This window comes from Rattus rattus, chromosome 7 (genome assembly GCF_011064425.1).
Source record: "Rattus rattus isolate New Zealand chromosome 7, Rrattus_CSIRO_v1, whole genome shotgun sequence".
Classification (NCBI taxonomy): Eukaryota; Metazoa; Chordata; class Mammalia; order Rodentia; family Muridae; genus Rattus; species Rattus rattus.
Genome location: NC_046160.1, coordinates 44,994,038 through 45,012,862, shown reverse-complemented (window position 1 = coordinate 45,012,862; position 18,825 = coordinate 44,994,038). Strand labels below are relative to the sequence as shown.

Sequence of the window (18,825 nt, the reverse complement as noted above, 5' to 3'; positions counted from 1 at the left end):
TAGTTACATTTGATGTCAGCTGTAATTTCAAAGTAAGATTAGGGACAGCAAAAAGGTTCAGTGGGTAAAGTTGCTTACGTTGGCCAAGCCTGATACCCTGAGTTCGATCCCTTGGACCCATGTAGTAGAAGAAGAAAATCATTTCCTCAGAGTTGTCTCTCAGGGATCCAAACATTCACTCACGTACATAAATAATAATTCTTTAACAATTGTGTGGAGCTCTTTGAGTGACAGCAAATTTAGTTCTTTTGAAACTCTCTAGATTATTAGGTTACTAATGAGCTGGCCAGAGTACTTTGTTCTACCAAGATGAAAATGGTGGGTGAGAACCTTTTCCAACACTGGCTTTAGCAGTGTTTATATCCCCAGCCTTTGACAGAAGGAGCTAGCCTTGGCAACAGCAGGTGTTGGTACTCTAGTATTAGGATTCTTATGCAGGCCTCAAGTAACAGGGCCTTTAGTCTGAGTTATCCAGTGTTAGAACTCTGGATAGTGTAGGTCTGGGAAGTGGAACTCTTCAATGTTGACAGCAGCTATTTTTACAGCTTGGTACCATGATTCTCAAACCATGATTTTCCCCAAACCCTGAATAACAGCCTCCATGACTAATAAGTTCTTTGGCCACTGAGATTTGACAGCTCTCGGGAACTCTACTAGCTGCCATGACCTGCAGCTTCTCTCCAAATCTTCTAGCCTCTTTCACCCTCAGCTCTTCATCCTCTCTTACCTCTACTGTTCTTGTACCTGCCCTGGTCCCTGTGCCCAGCTGTTCAGCTACCTCTTTCTGTTGTGACTGTCACCACTGGACCAACAACTCCTCTTTTTGCTGTTGTTGTTACTGGCCTCGAAGCCTGTGTTCCCTGAGGATGTCAAAGCTACCAGCTGCTCCCAAGCTCTGCTGCTACACTGCACTGTCGTCACAGCTATCATATGTAAGTTGCCCGTTTAACCAGTGATTGATATCATCAGAGGGCAGGCAGGGCTAGGGAGAAAGCTAGGTTGTTTAGGAGCTTGTAGCACAATCTATTGTCCTAGATCCCCAGCATCCGTGTAAAAATAGAAGTGTCAGAGCTGGAGCGATGGCTCAGTAGTTAAGAGCACTTACCCTTGCAGAGGACCTGGTTTCAGATTCCAGTACTTACATGGCTCACAAACATCTGTACCTCCAGTTCCAAGGGATCTGACATCCTTTCTATATAAGACACCAGGCATGCATGTGGTACACATACATACATGTAAGCACTCACATGTGCACATAAATCTTTAAATAAATAATCCAGTTGCATTGGCATACACTTAACCCCAGTGCTCTGGAGGCAGAGGCAGATCTAGCCTGACTAGTTGGATATCCAAAGAGCAACACCTAAGATTGACCTCTGACTCTCACAAAAGGCATATGCACACACACACAAAAGTAGGCAAGAAAGCCACTCAAGAGAAGCCTTTTATTGGTCCTAGTGTTGCTTTACTAAAGATGAAAGCACAGGAGGCTGTCTTCCCGGCTGCCTGAAAAGGAAGCCAAACTGCATGTTCATATGGCCAGGGAATGAGCGTTGGCACCAACACTGTGAGGCCATGCAAATAAAAACTCAGTTGTGCCAATCATGTTACCATTCCTGTTCCCCCAGACACAGGAGCCCCTTTCCCAGGCCCCTGGAAGTGCTTCCCTCAGAGCTGGGCAACAACGGCTGATTGTAGTATCACCTGACATTGTTATTTACACACACATCAAAACGATTGTTTTTTAAGGACTTATCATAAATGGTGATTGCCCTAGTTAATGTTTAACTGCTGTGAACAGACACCATGACCAAGACAAGTCTTAGAAGGGACAGTATTTGTTTGGGGCTGGCTCATAGGTTTGGAGGTTCAGTCCATTATCAAGGTAGGAGCAGGGCAGCATCTAGGCCGGCATGATGCAGGAGGAGCTGAGAGCTCTACATCTTTATCTGAAGGCTGCTAGCAGAATACTGACTTCCAGGCAGTGGAAGGTCTTAAAGCCTACACCCACAGTGACACACCTACTCCAAAAGGGCCACTCCCTGGGCTGAGCACAGACAAACCGTCACAGTGACTTTATGATTTATAAACAAGGCTTGCCACTTGAACAGCACCCCAGAGAGAGGAGGGTCCCTGAATTTCTCACTTAAAAGATTCAGAATTCTGGTACGTAAATCTGTCCCTAAAACCAAATGGATCAGCAGGTAAAGCCACTTGCAGAGTAATCTTGATGACTAAATTTGATCCCCCAAACTTGTGTAAAATACAAAGAGAAAACCAACTCTGCTGAGTTTTCCTCTGACCTCTACATATATGCTGTAGTATATATAATGCCCTTACACACAAACACACACAATACACATCGTACACAGCTAGAATTTTTTATTTTAATTTAAAATATTAGAGGATAGTAACTAGGTTTTGATAGTAAAACTAAATTTTATAGTTTTTCATGATATTGTTGTGGCTCAATATTGCAGCAGCTTTTATTAATGAAGACTGTAGACAACAAGAAGTCTCTGGATGGAATCAAAGTTCAGCACTAAAGTATCACTGAATGTCAAAACCAGGAAGGCTGCAGAGACTTGTCTACAACTGTTTACTTCGAGCTGTTTGAGACGTGAACTAATTTTAATATGAGCACGATGCTGCTGTTTTTTCCTGGTGTTTTCTGTGCTCTCTCTCTTCAGTTTATTCCGTTGAAGTAAGAGCGGAAGTGAGTCCTCATTCTGTTGAAGTAAGAGCGGAAGTGAGTCCTCATTCTGGCGCTGTGGAGTGTGGGAATGAGCATGGAAGAGCAGATCCCAACCTTCTGTGCCGACTTCTCTTCCTTATCATCAGATATATTTGTGATAAAGTTTTTAAGTCAACTTAAATGTTGGTGATTTATTTTCCAGGGGGTTGTTTCGTGCTGGGAATTGAATTTAAAGCCTCATGTATGCTAGGCAGGCACTACCACTAAGTAAAATAACCCCAATCCTGAAACATAGTCTGTATTCTGCACTTACTTAAACATGTACTGTTCCCAGTATAATTGTATCCTATAGCACAGTGTTTGTGTTAGCAGTAACGGGGGTACGAGCTGAGATGCAACCCCACACTGCTGTCTGTAGGAATCCTTTTCAGGGGCCTCCACTCGGGTGAAAGAGGAATTCTTGACTGTGCCACAAAAAAAGGGGGTGGGGGATGGGGGATTTCAGGGACTCAGTGTGAGGCAGAACTGGAGTTGATTACTGTTGAACTGGAGCCTATGCAGTCACAGGAAGCTTCACTTAAGAAAAAAGTAAGCAAATGATGAGGAAGACATTTGACATCCACCTTTGCCCTCCACCACCATACATACATGTATGTATACACATGCAAAACCTGTTTTAAAGATCTTATAGATTTAAGCATAGACATGTATAACAGACACTTAGCAAAAAGACAATACAAACCCAAGTGAGCATGGGCTGCTCAAAGGTCATGATTAAGCATCTTAGCAACAGCTGCAACAGCTTTTCAGACGATTTCAAGCCTTCTGAAATTACTTTTCAGTAAATGAGATCACAGTGGTTGTAAAGTGCATTGGAGGGTAAGCTACAAGCAAAACCAAGGTTGCATAAGAATGTAGGTCAGGTCTTCTACCATAAACTTGGAAGTCCCATGAGATTTCCTGAAAAAAAAGTTTACAGCTTATAAAGGAGAGAGGCCAGTACTCATATATAGACAGGCTTTAAGCATGGTTCACTGTCATTTTATGAAAATTTAAAATTTTCTAATTAGTATCATGAGGGCAATTACACAGCAAATTTTGCTAACTTTGCTGAATTCTTGGCTTTCAGTGGGCATGAGACATCTACTGGACTCCTAAAGGCTTCTTTGCTTTCCTAAGTCACTTTAGTTTTCTCTATTCTGCCCTACTTTGTTACATTTCTGAGATTTGCAAAGATATATATAAATAAGTGTATTCACATATGTTGAAAACCTGGAGGTATTTAGAGTTCCCTTTTAGATTCTTAGTCTTGTTAATAAAAGAGTGCCAAAGCTTTTTTAAAGGACAATTCTATTAATTTGCAATAAAAAAACAAACAGGGTAGCCCTAGGGGATGGAGAACCAGAAGAGACAAAAGTTACACCTTTTGGCATAAAGGGTTCAATAACACTGCCTTGTTCAGAAACGGAGGTCTAAAGCAGTTCCGGGAGAGGACAGGCATTCAGAGAATGAGAAAGCCCAGTATTAACAAAAAATCTAGCTTAGGCTTTTGGCCATCCACTAAAGAAAAACAAACGAAGGCAGGTGTTAGACTTTTCTGAATTACAACACAGAAAACCAAGCAAGCTTACTACTGCCACACAGCATAAGGAAGCTCCTTCAAGGACCGCCATCTTGGGATGTGTAAGTGCTGCTTCTTTTCTTGTTAATGGAATAATCATTCCTCCTACCTCTTCAACATGTCTCCAAGTGAATCAGATTTCCTGGGTAGTGGACTCCTGGCCAGCTTAAGGGAGGAGGCAATAGTATCTTTGGAGCAGATCAAGATGTCAGGTCTCCACATAGAGCAGGGGTATTCCAGGAATTGGCCAGAAAACTTAAGGAGGGCCAGTTGTTAGGTTTTTCTTTCTAGTGTCACCATGGAAACCGGAGGTAGAATGCAAAGTTAACCCTGAGGAAGTCCACCCTCGCTGGTTTGGTTTCTAGGGCCTATCTAGTTATCTAACAGAATATGGTTAGATAAACGAGTATACCCATGCAGTTCCCAAACAGCTAGCTCCCTGGTCCTACCGATGGACAAGGAAAACAGCACGCAAAACACATTCTGTCTCAAGAACAAAATGCTCCACAAACCCCAGGGCCTAGGCCTTAGCTTAAATTTAGGTTAATTCAGGGCAGGGAGGCAAGTTGCCACCATAGAGCACCTGGCCGGATCTGACCCCAGCCAAACAACTGGCTTCCATTATCTGGCATCAGTCGCATCAGGGCGGCCCTTCGCGGGTACCGAGCCCGCGTGAAGGAGCCTCAGTCACCTCACGCCGCGCACCAGGAAACAACGGCCGTGGAAAGCGCGGTCGCGCCAGTGTGACCTCAGCCGGGCTTGGCGCGCTCCCAGCGGCGTGTGACGTGCGCGCGCAGGCGGGCGGCGGGGCACGCGGAGCGATCGGCGGCGGGTAAGCCTGACTAGCGGAGGGCGGCTCTGCTGATGAACGTGTATGGAGGCTCCGGCCGCGGCGTCGGACCGCCCGGGGCCGCCATGGGGCCGGGGGAGAGCCTGCGGGGCCATCCGGCACACAGCCTCGTCACCCGGGGTTAGATGGACTTCCTCCGGGGCCCGCGCCGCGTGTCTGTCCGTTCACCCATGTTTTTCTGAAATTGAAATCTTTCTCTGTATAGGTGTGAAGAAAACAAACCATGACAATCCAATGGGCGGCGGTTGCCAGCTTTCTTTATGCTGAAATAGGACTCATTTTAATCTTCTGTTTGCCCTTTATTTCTCCTCAGAGGTAGGAAACCTTCAGATCCTTAACGTTACCAAATGTTTGATAAACTTCTTCAGGCCGAGGCATGTGATGCTTTTCATAAAGTTAGAAAGTTTTGAGAGGGCCTGTTGGGTGGCTCAATAGAGCCCTGGCAGCCAAGGGAGAGAATTTCAGTTCGATACCCGGAAACCACAAAGTTGTTTTCTAACCTGCACACATTTCCACCCTGGGTCTCACAGAAACATACATGCGCGCACATAAATACACGATACATACATATAATAAATGGATAATTAAATAAAAGTTTGAGAGCCAATTATATAAAAGGTAGTCATTTAAAAATGAAACTCAAATTTGCTATCTGGTAACTATTAAAAAGCTTGATTATGTGTACAAACAGATTTTTTTCACCTCCTTTTTTAAAATAACCCAGTCTTTTTGGTCTTGAGTACAGGTACAATAAAGCCGTGGCTGTGCCTTGGACATCTGTCCTGTCTTCATGGTGTACCTTTCTCTCTCTCTCTCTCTCTCTCTCTCTCTCTCTCTCTCTCTCTCTCTCTCTCTCTCTCCCCCCCCTCCTCCCTCCCTCCCTCTCCCCCTCCTTTCTTCCCTCCCCCTTCCCCTCCCCCGCAAATTGCCCTGAATTTGAGCAGAGCAAAACATGTGTGGATGCACAAATGTTAACTTGGGACAATAGAATTGACTGGCTCAGGGTCCAAGCCGTCTTTCAAAACCTTAAAACTCCTCATCTGCTTGGATTTCAGCTCTTCTCTATCCTTGTCTCCATACCAGCACCTTTTCCTTCCTGACAAGAAGTAGTAAATCATACTGTAGGAAGGAGTGTACCAAGTTATTTCCACCAACCCATGGGTTCTATAGATCACATGCTTAAGGCCAGAAAGGCTATGTTTCATAACCTAAGTCACCTAACTGGTCTGTGTCAGACTCCAGATAAGATCCTGGACTTGCAATCAGACAATGCTGTCCCTGTTTTCTCTACCTCAGATTTCAAAAGCAGACATGTTTTGCCTTTGGTATCTTGTGAGAGAGTCTTACATATTCAAAAAGTCATTTTTCATGCACAACAGATTTTTAAATAAGGCTTAGAGACTTGGGGGGAAAAAAGTCATCAGAAGAATTTATAGACCAGTCTTTTTCTTCTTGCCGTTTACAGTTTTGTACCCACCCTGATCTAGTAGCTATTAGATGGAAGTGTGGATAGGAACATATGATATATGAGTATTCTCATGTAAGAACATGTGGTACCTATGCACAGGAATCACCTGTGCCCCTCCATGTGTTTATCCACAGTGTGTATGTTCTCTTCAAAGTCTTCCTTTAGTCTCTCTGGTCTTTTCTCCTGTAGTGAAGTGGTTGGAGGTGCATAATGCTCAGAATAACAGTTTTCATTTGACTTTGTGTCATTGTATGGCCTTGAGAAATTACATACCTTCTCTGGTCAGTTTTCCAGTTTTCCTGGTAATAGTAGTGTGGACTTCATATGGTGTTGTGGTAATTAGATGAAGTAGTGCATGTGCTTCCACCAATAATATATCAACTCAATACATATTAGCTATTATCGTCTCTTAAATTCAGTCTACTGCAAACTCCGAGAGAGCCTTTCTAGAAACTTGTTAGATTCCCTCTTTTGTTGACTCTTGAAGACGTAAACAAATTTGCATTTGGACCTACATCAAGCTATTGCCGCTTACATTCTTTTTTAAAAAAAATGTTTATAATGTTAAATTTAAATAGAGCCTATAAAATTGCTTTGGATTTGGTCATCAAGGCAAAGAACCGATTCACCTGCGTCTGGCTTCTCCCCTTCAACTTGAAGTTATTGTCGATAGTTCCTTTCAACTTGTATTAATAATTTGCCCTATCTTAAGGTAAAATTTTTCAGTTGTGTTTGTGAAGTATGTTCACATGTGAATTACCTTGACACCTCCCTTTGGCCCAATGTATCACGGATTTAAATACTTCGGTTGACTGTTTGACAGCTTTCCAGTTAGAGGATGGAGGGATTAGCCACTCGTAACTTGTGACATTTCTTGTGTCTGTGGCTTTGCTTATGCTGCTCAGTCTGTCTACACTGTTTGCTCATCTCATTTCCTCCGTTCTGACCTTGACCCTAGGTAATGGATATATTATATGAGTATTTACACGCATGAATGTTTATCAAGATATATACGGAGTTTGGTTTTTCACTTTGTATACATGCCATATCTCAGTCATTTTAGATTCCTTTTTGCTTAAAGAACGAAATTATTTTAGTGAGTGTAAATGATAGAAGCACACCATATAAAAATATACTTGCAGAAGCCAAAATGTTGATGCATGCTTATACCTGCAGCACTTAGCAGGCTAAAGCAAGAGGACTGCAACTTCAAAGCCAGCTTTGACAAGTTCCTTGCCAGCAGAGGCTACACAGCAAGACACTGTGTCTAATAAATAATTAGAGAATTAGGTGTTCCTAAGTGTTAGATCAAAAGACTTCCATTATTTCTGAGACAGTTCTCTAACTGGGAAAAAAGAAGTAGCTTTCATCCAAAATGTGACAGATTGAGAATTTCCTTTTGGGCTGGTGAGATAGTTCAGTTGGTAAAATGCTTGCTGTAGAAGATGGAGAACCTTAGTTTGATTCCTACAGTCTGTGGGGGAAAGCCAGGTGTGCTGCAGAGGTTTATAATCCCAGTGAGGGGGAGGCAAAAGCACGAAGATACTTAGAGCTCACTAGTCAGTCAGCCTGCCTCATCGGTGAGCAAGGTAGAAAGGCTGGACTCCTGAGGAACAACATTTCAGGTTGACTCTTTACACTGTGGAGTCTACAGGCATGAGTGCATGTGCGCAAACCAATGCCTCACTTCTTTTTAAGGTTCTGCTCATCATGAAAGATAACTTTTTAAAGTTATTTTCAGTCAGGCAGTGGTAACGCACACCTTTAATCCTGCCACTCAGAATGCAGAGACAGGCCTAACTCTGAGTTCAAGACCACCCTGGTCTAGAGTTCCAGAGTGGCCAGGGCTACACAGAGAAACCCGGTCTGGAAAAACCAAAGCCAAAGCCAAAAAAAAAAGTTATTTTCACTTTAGAATATTTAAACCATCAAGTATCATAGTATTTACAAGTAATAAAAATAATTAAAAATAATTATTTTCTATTCATGAGTTATTCTGTCATGAAAGAGGATGAAAAACTTTTAAAATTAAATCTTTATTTTTGCCACGCTATTATCAAAATATTATTTCAGTATTTTAAAGACATTTCAGACCTGCTCTTGGTTTGTCTGCTGTTTGGTTGTTTGCTCATCTAATCTAATTGTAATGCTTTACAGATGGCACAAGATTTTTTCCTTTAGTGTCTGGACCAAGATCGCCAGCTTCTGGAACAAAGCCTTTCTTACCATTATAATTCTATTGGTCGTTCTGTTTCTAGGTAAGTGCCAGCTACTCCTCCTTTGGATCCATGTCTTTGCAATAAATCATCTAGGCTTTCATTGGTTAGGTTGATGTCATTGATATATTGAAAGACTTTTATATATTGACATTAGGTAATTATAACTCTTTTGATACATATTTGTACTATTTTATATACACAAATTTTAGGTGCAGTGATTCTTAACCTCTTTTAGGCTACTTTAAAGTTTAAATGCAATAACAAGTGGCCTTCTTTCAAGTTGCAAGAGGATGGACAGTTATAGTCTTTGTTATATGTTGTCCTGGCACCCAGGGGCTTGGCTTGTGTGCAGCAAACGAATGGAATAATAGATTTTTAAGAGAGTCTTAGACAGTGTGAGTCTTCATTGACACCTGATTAAAAGCAACAGCTATAGTGGCTACTGCCAATTTTATAATATTAAGTGATTATTATGTAATATTGGTAAATTTTCGCTTTACTTGTGATAGTTGTACAGGATCTTTATGGGTCAGAAGCCTATATTTGTAGATAACAGTTTTATTGAAATGTCACCATTCTCCCTTTTGCATATGGTCTGTCTTAGGATTTCATTGCTATGAAGAGACTATGACCAAGGCAACTCTTATAAAGAAAAAACATTGAACTGGGGATAGCTAACAGTTTCAGATGTTTAGAACATTATCATCATGGTAGAAAGCGTTATAGCATGCAAGCAAGCATGGTGCTGGAGAAGGAGCCAAGAGTTTAACATCTGGATCTGAAATCAGCAGAAGGAGACTTGTGTGCCATACATACTAAGTGTAGCTTCAACATTGGAGGCCTTAAAGCCCACACCCACACCTCCTCCCACAAGGCCATGTCTCCTAATAGTGCCACTCCCTATGGGCCAAGCATTCAGACACATGAGTTTCTGGGTACCATGCCTATTCAAACACTCCATGGTCTATGCCTCTTTCCATGGACAACCCCACAGTTCAATATTGCAGCTGTCCAGCCCTAAAAACATCCATTGTTTATCCTTTTGCCTAAAGCATTTGTGGTCTATCCCTTGGATTAAAAAGAAGAAAGTTACTAATAGTTTTTACATAGGAATATGTCTGAGAAGATGCATGCTGAAATACTTAGGGGAAAATATGAATGAGACTTTGGGTTGAAAAACAAAGCAAATAATGACATTCGAAATTTGAATTCACATGGTAGGATTATAGAAGCGTACTGGAAAGATTGAGCAGTCCTAACAAAAAATTCTAAATTTAAAAATTTGAGTCTAAAGAATTGAAAGGTCCTGAGTTCAATTCCCAGCAACCACATGGTGGCTCACAACCATCTGTAATTTTGCATGAGTCACATACATCAAATAAATAAAATAAAAAATCTTTTAAAAAAAAAAAAAAAAAAAAAATTTGAGTCTGGCACAGGTGGAAAATTCTACCCCTCACTTTGTGTGATAGATTAGAGTCCAAATCCAAGAACAGTAAAGACATTGTCTGAAATTAACTTCAGGCTTACACCTATAAAGTATGTATAAAGTGTAAGTGGATGTCATGTTTACAGTTGAGTAATATTCAAAATTCTTAACAGCAGCAAAAACAGCAAGTCTGATAATAAGCATTTTACAGGAAATATGCAGCCTGAATGAGTTTTTCAGCAGGTTATAAATATCCATGGTAATGATACTTCATACGTTAAAAGTAGAGCTAGTAGGTTTCCAAAACAGAAATCCCACAAGCCTTCATAATCACCATGTTCTTTTAGACGTGACTGGGACCAGCAAGATTAAGTGACTTGTCTAAGATTACCTACCCACTTCTTGCAAGTGTCACTTAGCTTTTAATACACATTGCAAAATGTTTTTCCTAGGAACTTCCTTCTAATGCTCAAGTGGTGGGTTAAGTGGGTTTACTGGTACCAACTTAGAACCGTCACCACTGTGTTTGTTGTTTTATACAAAGATGTGTTTATGTTCTAAACACTAACCTTTGAAGTAGAGTTGGTCCTCCTTATAAAAGTGAGAGCATCCACTGTGAAGGGGTATAGAATTGTTAAAACTGGAAGGGAAGCGAGATGTGGTGGCACTCAGGAGGCAGAAAAAAAACCTAGTAGATAGATCTGTGAGTTCAAGGACATCCAGAGCTCTATAGTGAGGCCCTGTCTCAACAACAACAACAACAACCCCAAGAAGGAAATTGTGTCATGATGATTTGTATTTTACTTGAAAATGTCAATATTGGACATGATGTGTTATTGTTAGTACTGTACACTGAATCTCCATCCATATATCAACACAATAAAGTAGTAAAGCAGTAGAGAAAACTGATCATTACTGAGCCACCAACTACCTGAATGACTTTGGAATGGCATTGTGTGTCTCTTAGTTTGACATGTGTCTGTGAAATAAAAGAATGAGAAAGAATCGCAAGTCTTTAAGAGGTATCTAAGTGTCTACCGAAAGCGATCACTCACCTGTGTAAGAAAAGAGAGCCATAGGAGAGTCTTTTGACTACAGTTCTCGGAAAGCAGCTTGCCCTCACTTGAGCAACAAAGGAGAATTTAAAAAACGGAGGGAAGGAGGGAGGGAAGAGAAGAAGCAGAAGCAGCAGCAGAAGCAGCAGAAAAGAGAGAGAGAGAGAGAGAGAGAGAGAGAGAGAGAGAGAAGAAAAATTTTATAATAAAATAGGAGTTGTTTCAGTGGGGTGCAGACAAAGGAGGAAGCCAGATTCCCAGGGAGGTCTAGTACTAGTAATTGAACTACCCTTTCCATGTCTGTGTACTTTATTCTTACCTCTATGGACTCTGAGAACTCCCATCTCCAAGGCAGAAAATGTTACCACACAATTACCAGATAATCATGTGCAAAAACTAATTATCCAGCTGAGGGGTGGAGGGTGGAGGGTGGAGGCAATGTGCCTTTAATCCCAGCGCTTGGAAGATAGAAGCAGCGGGATCTCTGTGAGTTCAAGGCCAGCTTGACCTACATAGTGAGTTCCAGGACAGCCAGAGCTACACGCCGTGACCCTATCTGAAAAATCAACAAACAACACAAACTTATCTTTATTTGTGTTGTAACACACAACAAATTTGCTAGTGTGCCTAATGGTGTTGGAAATAAAGATTTTCAGTCAAAAAAATGGCATACAAGTGTGAGGTGATAAAATGGAACCTTATTGTTTTGCAGTGGTGTGTTGGGGGTTAATTTGGAGTGATAGAAATGTGGCACTATTCAGAGAGTGCCTGTGAACTCTTGTGAAGTAAGTGCAGCATGTCTGAGTCTCAGGTAACTAGTCTGCACAATAGAAACTTCAGTGCAATGAAATAGTTCTGAAGTCTTAGTTATGTAAAAGTGATAGTGAGTGCAATAGGATGAGGCAGGGTTGTGTCTGTTCCTGAGACAAGTTGAGCTTTAGTCGTGCATAGAAGTGGAAAGAGTAAGAGATATTTCACAGTAGATCACGACTTGAGCTGATAAGCCCCAGAGGAATGGTTTAAAGTGATTCATAAGTTACCACTACCATCTACTTACACACTTTAATCTTTGCACACAATACCCCGTCGGGTACTAAAGAGGGATGGACAGAAAGACGGGCATAGCTAAAGTCCACTATCTAAAAGTCTGGTAGTTTATTCTACAACTCCTTCTTGTTTAAAAAAAAAAATGTTTTCTTAAAAACCAAAAGTAGTGTTCTCTGTCTTGTAACAGATGCCGTGAGAGAAGTAAAGAAGTATTCCTCCATAAATGTCATTGAGAAGAACTCAGCCAGCAGACCTGCTGCCTATGAGCAGGCACAGATGAGGCTCTTCAGGTCTCAAAGAAATCTTTATATTTCTGGATTCTCGTTATTTTTTTGGCTGTAAGTAAAAAAAAAAAATGTGCACACACAGTTTTAACACTCATAGAATTCTCTTTTTTGCTTTTTTTCCACTTACACTAAGATCTTTTCATTGATATCTTCATAAAAGAGTGTAAATGATATACTCAAGTAACAGATCTTAGTTATGCTAAAGAAAGCTTGGAATGGAAGACGTGGCCTGTAAAAGGGAGAGCCCAGGAAATGGTTGTCCAGTGGCAAATGTTCAGCCCTGAAAACATGTATCCAGGTAGCATTATACGGACTGTGTGTGTGTGTGTGTGTGTGTGTGTGTGTGTGTGTGTGTGTGTGTGTGTGTATGCAATAACAATTAGTAAAATGGGGGGAGGAAGGAGGCATGACTTTGAAGGAGAATTAGCAAAGATATATGGGAGGGTTAGGAGGGAGGAAAGGGAGGGAAAGGAGACATAATTAAATTACAATCTCAAAAACAAGGGGGAGTTACAGTTTGTAGATCTGCTGGCTGCAGGTGGCCTTGAGTGATCTGCTTGCTGCCTTTCTGGATCTGTCTCCTTCCTACTGCTCTCCAATATGAACAGTACATTTCATTCCCACTCTCCTGCCCTATTCATTCTTTTAAAAAATAATTATTGATTGTAAAATATCTCTGTCCTTCCCGTTTGTGCCATCATACATGCTATTCCAGAACACTCTTCCCTCCATCCAACCTTTGTTTTTGTGGTGTTTGAGGAACAGTTATTGTTCGGGTGAGGAAACGGGTCACACAGAGACAATGACACGCCCCCCCCCACCCCCCACGCGCACACACACAAGCAAGGTGGTAGGGAAGGACCTGGGAAGCTGAAGCCCCGTTTGTTTTATTTTTTGAGACAAGGTCTCACTATGTAACCCTGGATGACTCGGAACCTGCTATGCAAACCAGGCTGACCTTGAACTTGCAGATATCTGAGACCTCTGCTTCTCAAGTGCTGGGTTTAAAGGCTAAGCTGACCATACCTGGCCTTCTCTTTTTTATTTAACTTTTACTTATCTTTTAGCTCTTACTTATCTTTTAGCTCTTTCTCAAAGAAGCCCTGTGGCCATCAGTTCTTACAAAGTATGCAAGTCTTCTGTTAAGTCTAGACGTCAACTTGTAGTGTTATTTACAATTGCAATTAAATACTGTTTATATCTCCAACTAGAAGCCAGGCATAGTGCCACATGCCTTTAATCCCAGCACTTGGAATTAAAGCAGAGGCAGGTAGATCTCTGTGAGTTTGAGGCCAGTTTGGTCTACATAGTGAGTTCCTGGACAGCCAGAGCTATATAGTCAGACCCTGTCTTGAAAACAACAAAATAAATAAATAAACACATAAAAATAAAAAATAAATATTTCCAACTAGAACTTAAACTTGAAGATAAGAGCTAAGTTCATTTTCAGCTGTGGCCCTAACACCTAATATAGTTCCTTAGAAAATAGCTGTTGTAAGAATAATTGAAGAGATCAATATCTAACAGTGGGGATTACATGTAAACCTGTCAATGTTCAGTGTTTTGGACTTGCGCCCCCTTACAAAATGCTCTTTAGACTGAATATATATATATATAGTCTTGCTGGCCTTGCATTTGTCCAGTCTAGGGAGTGAGTTCCAGGACAGCCAGGGATATGCACAGAAACACTGTTTCAAAAACCCACATTAATTAACTAAAGTTTCATTTGACTACTTAAGGCTAATGGTTTATAAAGTGAAACTATGCAAGAAGCTGTGAAATGCCACTACGTCTGTGTGTTCCTAGCTGCTCCCACCCTTGAAACCCTCCCCCTGCAAAAACAAAATGTGTCACAGCGTGTCACATAGTATACACTTTTGTTCACACACCTTTTACAAGCAAATGTTCCTCAAAAAGAGTGGTCTGGCTGGAGCCTCTGGCTTCTGCTACACTAGTTATATGGGTCCTCACAGGTTCCTCTCTTGGTATCTTCTTGTTATCCTGTATCATGGAGATCCTGCAGCTTTGGATCTCCAGGACTGGTCCCTTCACACACTCCAGCAGATCATAATGGGGTGGATGTTAGAGTAAATCAACTCAAAGCCCTCTCATTAGGGCCTAGGAGGTAGCGAGTAGGTCAGCCAGCCAGCTCTCCTGCACCTGCACCAGCAGTGTGAGCTCTGCAGCATGCCTCAGCCAGATTCCCTAATGCTGCAGCGAGCCGGGGGCAGCTCTCCAGCTGTCTTCCAATGCTTATCTTCTAACAGAGGATGCAAAGGAGTGAAGCCCAGCTTGTTCTAGCTGACAGACTTAGATAGCAAGAAGGAAATGTCTCATTTAAATGTCGCCTCCACCACCATTTCTTTAGACCTAACAGGAATTATTTGACAATGGCTATTTGTGTTGAAGTCAGAGTTCCCGATGATTAATCTAGTTATGCATTATTCTGAACTTCATTTGTTTCTTTTTACTCAGAGTGTTGAGACGTCTGGTTACGCTTATTACTCAGCTGGCAAAAGAAATAACAAACAAAGGAGTGCTTAAAATTCAAGCAGAAAATACCAATAAGGCTGCCAAGAAATTCATGGAAGAGAATGAAAGACTAAAATTGGTATTTAATTTTCTTTATAAAAAATTGTGTAAATGCTGCTAACGTTCACAAGGAGAAATGTACTATGTTTTAGCATCAAAAAAATTAACATTTTTATAATTTGTCCAGAGAAAGTAACAGAAACCGTCACATTGATCTAAGGAATGATTGCTTTTTTTTTTTTTTTTTTTATTAACTTGAGTATTTCTTATTTACATTTCAAATGTTATTCCTTTCCAGTTTACGGGCCAACATCCCCTAATCCCTCCCCTCCCTTAGTTATGGGTGTTCCCCATCCCCATCCTCCCCCATTGCCGCCCTCCCCCAACAATCACGTTCACTGGGGTTCAGTCTTAGCAGGACCAAAGGCTTCCCCTTCCACTGGTGATCTTACTAGGATATTCATTGCTACCTATGAGGTCAGAGTCCCAGTCCATGTATATTCTTTGGATAGTGGCTTAGTCCCTGGAAGCTCTGGTTGCTTGGCATTGTTGTTCATATGGGGTCTCGAGCCCCTTCAAGCTCTTCCAGTTCTTTCTCTGATTCCTTCAACGGGGGTCCTGTTCTCAGTTCAGTGGTTTGCTGCTGGCATTCGCCTCTGTATTTGCTGTATTCTGGCTGTGTCTCTCAGGAGAGATCTACATCTGGCTCCCGTCGGCCTGCACTTTGCTTCATCCATCTTGTCTAATTGGGTGGCTGTATATGTATGGGCCTCATGTGGGGCAGGCTCTGAATGGGTGTTCCTTCTGTGTCTGTTTTAATCTTTGCCTCTCTATTCCCTGCCAAGGGTATTCTTGTCCCCCTTTTAAAGAAGGAGTGAAGCATTCACATTTTGATCATCCGTCTTGAGTTTCATGTGTTCTGGGCATCTAGGGTAATTTGAGCATTTGGGCTAATAGCCACTTATCAATGAGCACATACCATGTGTGTTTTTCTGTGATTGGGTTACCTCACTCAGGATGATATTTTCCAGTTCCAACCATTTGCCTATGAATTTCATAAAGTCGTTGTTTTTGATAGCTGAGTAATATTCCGTTGTGTAGATGTACCACATTTTCTGTATCCATTCCTCTGTTGAAGGGCATCTGGGTTCTTTCCAGCTTCTGGCTATTATAAATAAGGCTGCTATGAACATAGTGGAGCACGTGTCTTTTTTATATGTTGGGGCATCTTTTGGGCATATGCCCAAGAGAGGTATAGCTGGATCCTCAGGCAGTTCAATGTCCAATTTTCTGAGGAACCTCCAGACTGATTTCCAGAATGGTTGTACCAGTCTGCAATCCCACCAACAATGGGGAGTGTTCCTCTTTCTCCACATCCTCGCCAGCATCTGCTGTCACCTGAGTTTTTGATCTTAGCCATTCTCACTGGTGTGAGGTGAAATCTCAGGGTTGTTTTGATTTGCATTTCCCTTATGACTAAAGATGTTGAACATTTCCTTAGGTGTTTCTCAGCCAAGGAATGATTGCTTTTGTTGTTGTTGTTTGTTGTTGTGTTTTGGAGAAACCCCCTCTAGATGAGGCTGGCCTAGAACTCAGAGGTTCCCATCTGCCTCCTGAGTGCTACGTTAAAGATGTGTGCCACCACTGCACCACTGATTACTATTCTTTAGGGTTGCTTGATTCCACACTTTCCCTCAATACAAATTAACACTAGTGGTCCTGTTTCTATGAACCTTGGGAACATGCGTAAAATTATTTTAATTTTTTTTTAATAATTCACTTCACATCCTGCTTATTGCCCCACTCATGGTCACTCTCTCCCACAATCCTTCCCCTCTCCTTTTCTCCTCTAAGTGGATGTAGGCCTCCCTGGGTATCCCACCCCACCCTGATACTTGAAGTCTCTGTGAGGCTAGGCACTTCCTCTCCTACTAAGGCCTGACAAGGCAGCCCAGCTACAACATATCCCGTGTACAAAGAGCTTTTGGGATAGCCCCTGCACCAGTTGTTTAGGACCCACATGAAGACTACATTACACACCTGCTGCATATGAGCAGAGAGGCCTAGGTCCAGCCCATGTGTGTTCTTTGGCTGGTGGTTCAGACTCTGAGAGCCCTAAGGATCAGGTTAGCTAACTCTGTTGGTCTTCCTGTAGAGTTTCTGTCCCCTTTGGGCCAGCAATCCTTCCTCCTATTCTTCCCTAAGAGTCTTCAAGCTCCATCCACTGTTTGGTTGTGGGTGTCTGCATCTGTCTGAGTCAGCTGTGAAGGCTCTCAGAGGAAAACAGGAGCATGCATATTTTAATAGGTTTTTTTTTTTGTAATTGAATTTCTTCTTAAACAATTTCATACATGTATATAATCCATTCTGTTTACTTTTACCTCTGCTCACTCTTGTCCCTTCCCACCCACCCAGTCCTCTGTCCCCCTGCAAGACCCTTTCCACCTTCATCCATTGTTGGTTTGTGATGGCACTGAGTGTAACTGAAGCCTTCTGTGACCATGGATTTGGAACTCTCCATTGTAGCTTAGTGGGTTCACCACTGGGTACACAGCTGATGACAATTACTCCCCTCCTCCAAAATCTCTCAGTAGTCAGTCGTTCAGCAGGAAGGGGGAGGGCCCTCTGTCCATCTATGACTGACTGTTGACAAGGGCCAATCTTGTGCAAGTTACCACAGCTAATATGAGTTGAAGATTACAGTGACCATGTCATACCCAGAATATAGCATCTCATAGCCATTCTTGGATTACAAATTTGAAGTCCTCTATTACCATTAATTTTATTTCATAACCTAAATTAAATCTTTATAATTTTGTGTCCATTTCTCTTTCAGTTAAAGAATGATTTGTTTTATGGGAAGTAAAGAGAAATTATTGAGACTACATTGATGATTTTACATGATTTTAAAGTCTTGTTTACAATTCTTAATGTTGCTTATATCTTCTGATATCCAGGGAATGTATATGTCTTCCAAATATTGAGGTTTGCCCTATTGGAAAAAAAGAAAGAAAGAAAGTAAAAGAAAACACAAAATTAAATTATTGTGAGTTTTAAAATCTAATGATCTTATAGATTCAGCATTTCAGTTCATAATAATTCCATGAAGTTTTCTTAGAAAAAAAGTCATTGGAACTATTAACAAATTAAACACATTTTCCTGAGGAAAGTATTTTTATAATCATGCATTGAGATCATTTCTCAAACTAAAGAAATAGTCTTCATGTTAAGCTAATGCCCTGTTCAGCAGTAGACACTGAGAACCCTGAGCTCAGTCTTAAAGCTCAGCCTTTTAAAAGAGACCTGCGTGCAAGCACCACCTGCCCTCAGTTGGAAGCCAGGCAGCCATCATGTGGCCAATAGACAGAGCTCTGTGAGCTCATAAATCTCACCACCTCGCATCCAGAGCTTCTATTTTACTTTTTATGACATTTGTTTCCCTTAGATGGTAACAAAACGGAAGGAAAGACCTCCTTTCATAGACACAGAATTTTTAAAAATATCTTTATGAACAGTTTGTTACTAGCATCTTTTATGGAAATAGCATGTTAAAAACAGTTTACATTTTACTGTGTCTTGTTCTTTTTAAAAAATTATTATGGTGTATGCAGGACATAGAGAG

General features: G+C 41.4%; 1 protein-coding gene across 2 annotated transcripts in view; it reads left to right on the top strand.

The window, feature by feature from the left end:
- The first annotated feature begins 4,965 nt into the window (after positions 1–4,965).
- Positions 4,966–18,825, top strand: part of Bcap29 (B cell receptor associated protein 29) — a 36,581-nt gene continuing 22,721 nt past the window's right edge. The window contains exons 1-5 of one of the 2 annotated variants that reach the window (XM_032907617.1): positions 4,966–5,148; positions 5,372–5,481; positions 8,792–8,892; positions 12,572–12,722; positions 15,147–15,282. In XM_032907617.1, coding sequence (XP_032763508.1) covers positions 5,390–5,481; positions 8,792–8,892; positions 12,572–12,722; positions 15,147–15,282 — 480 coding nt within the window. In that variant the 5' untranslated portion in view covers positions 4,966–5,148; positions 5,372–5,389. Of the gene's footprint in view, positions 5,149–5,168; positions 5,287–5,371; positions 5,482–8,791; positions 8,893–12,571; positions 12,723–15,146; positions 15,283–18,825 lie in introns of those variants that run through there. The other variant, XM_032907618.1, reaches the window with a different exon arrangement.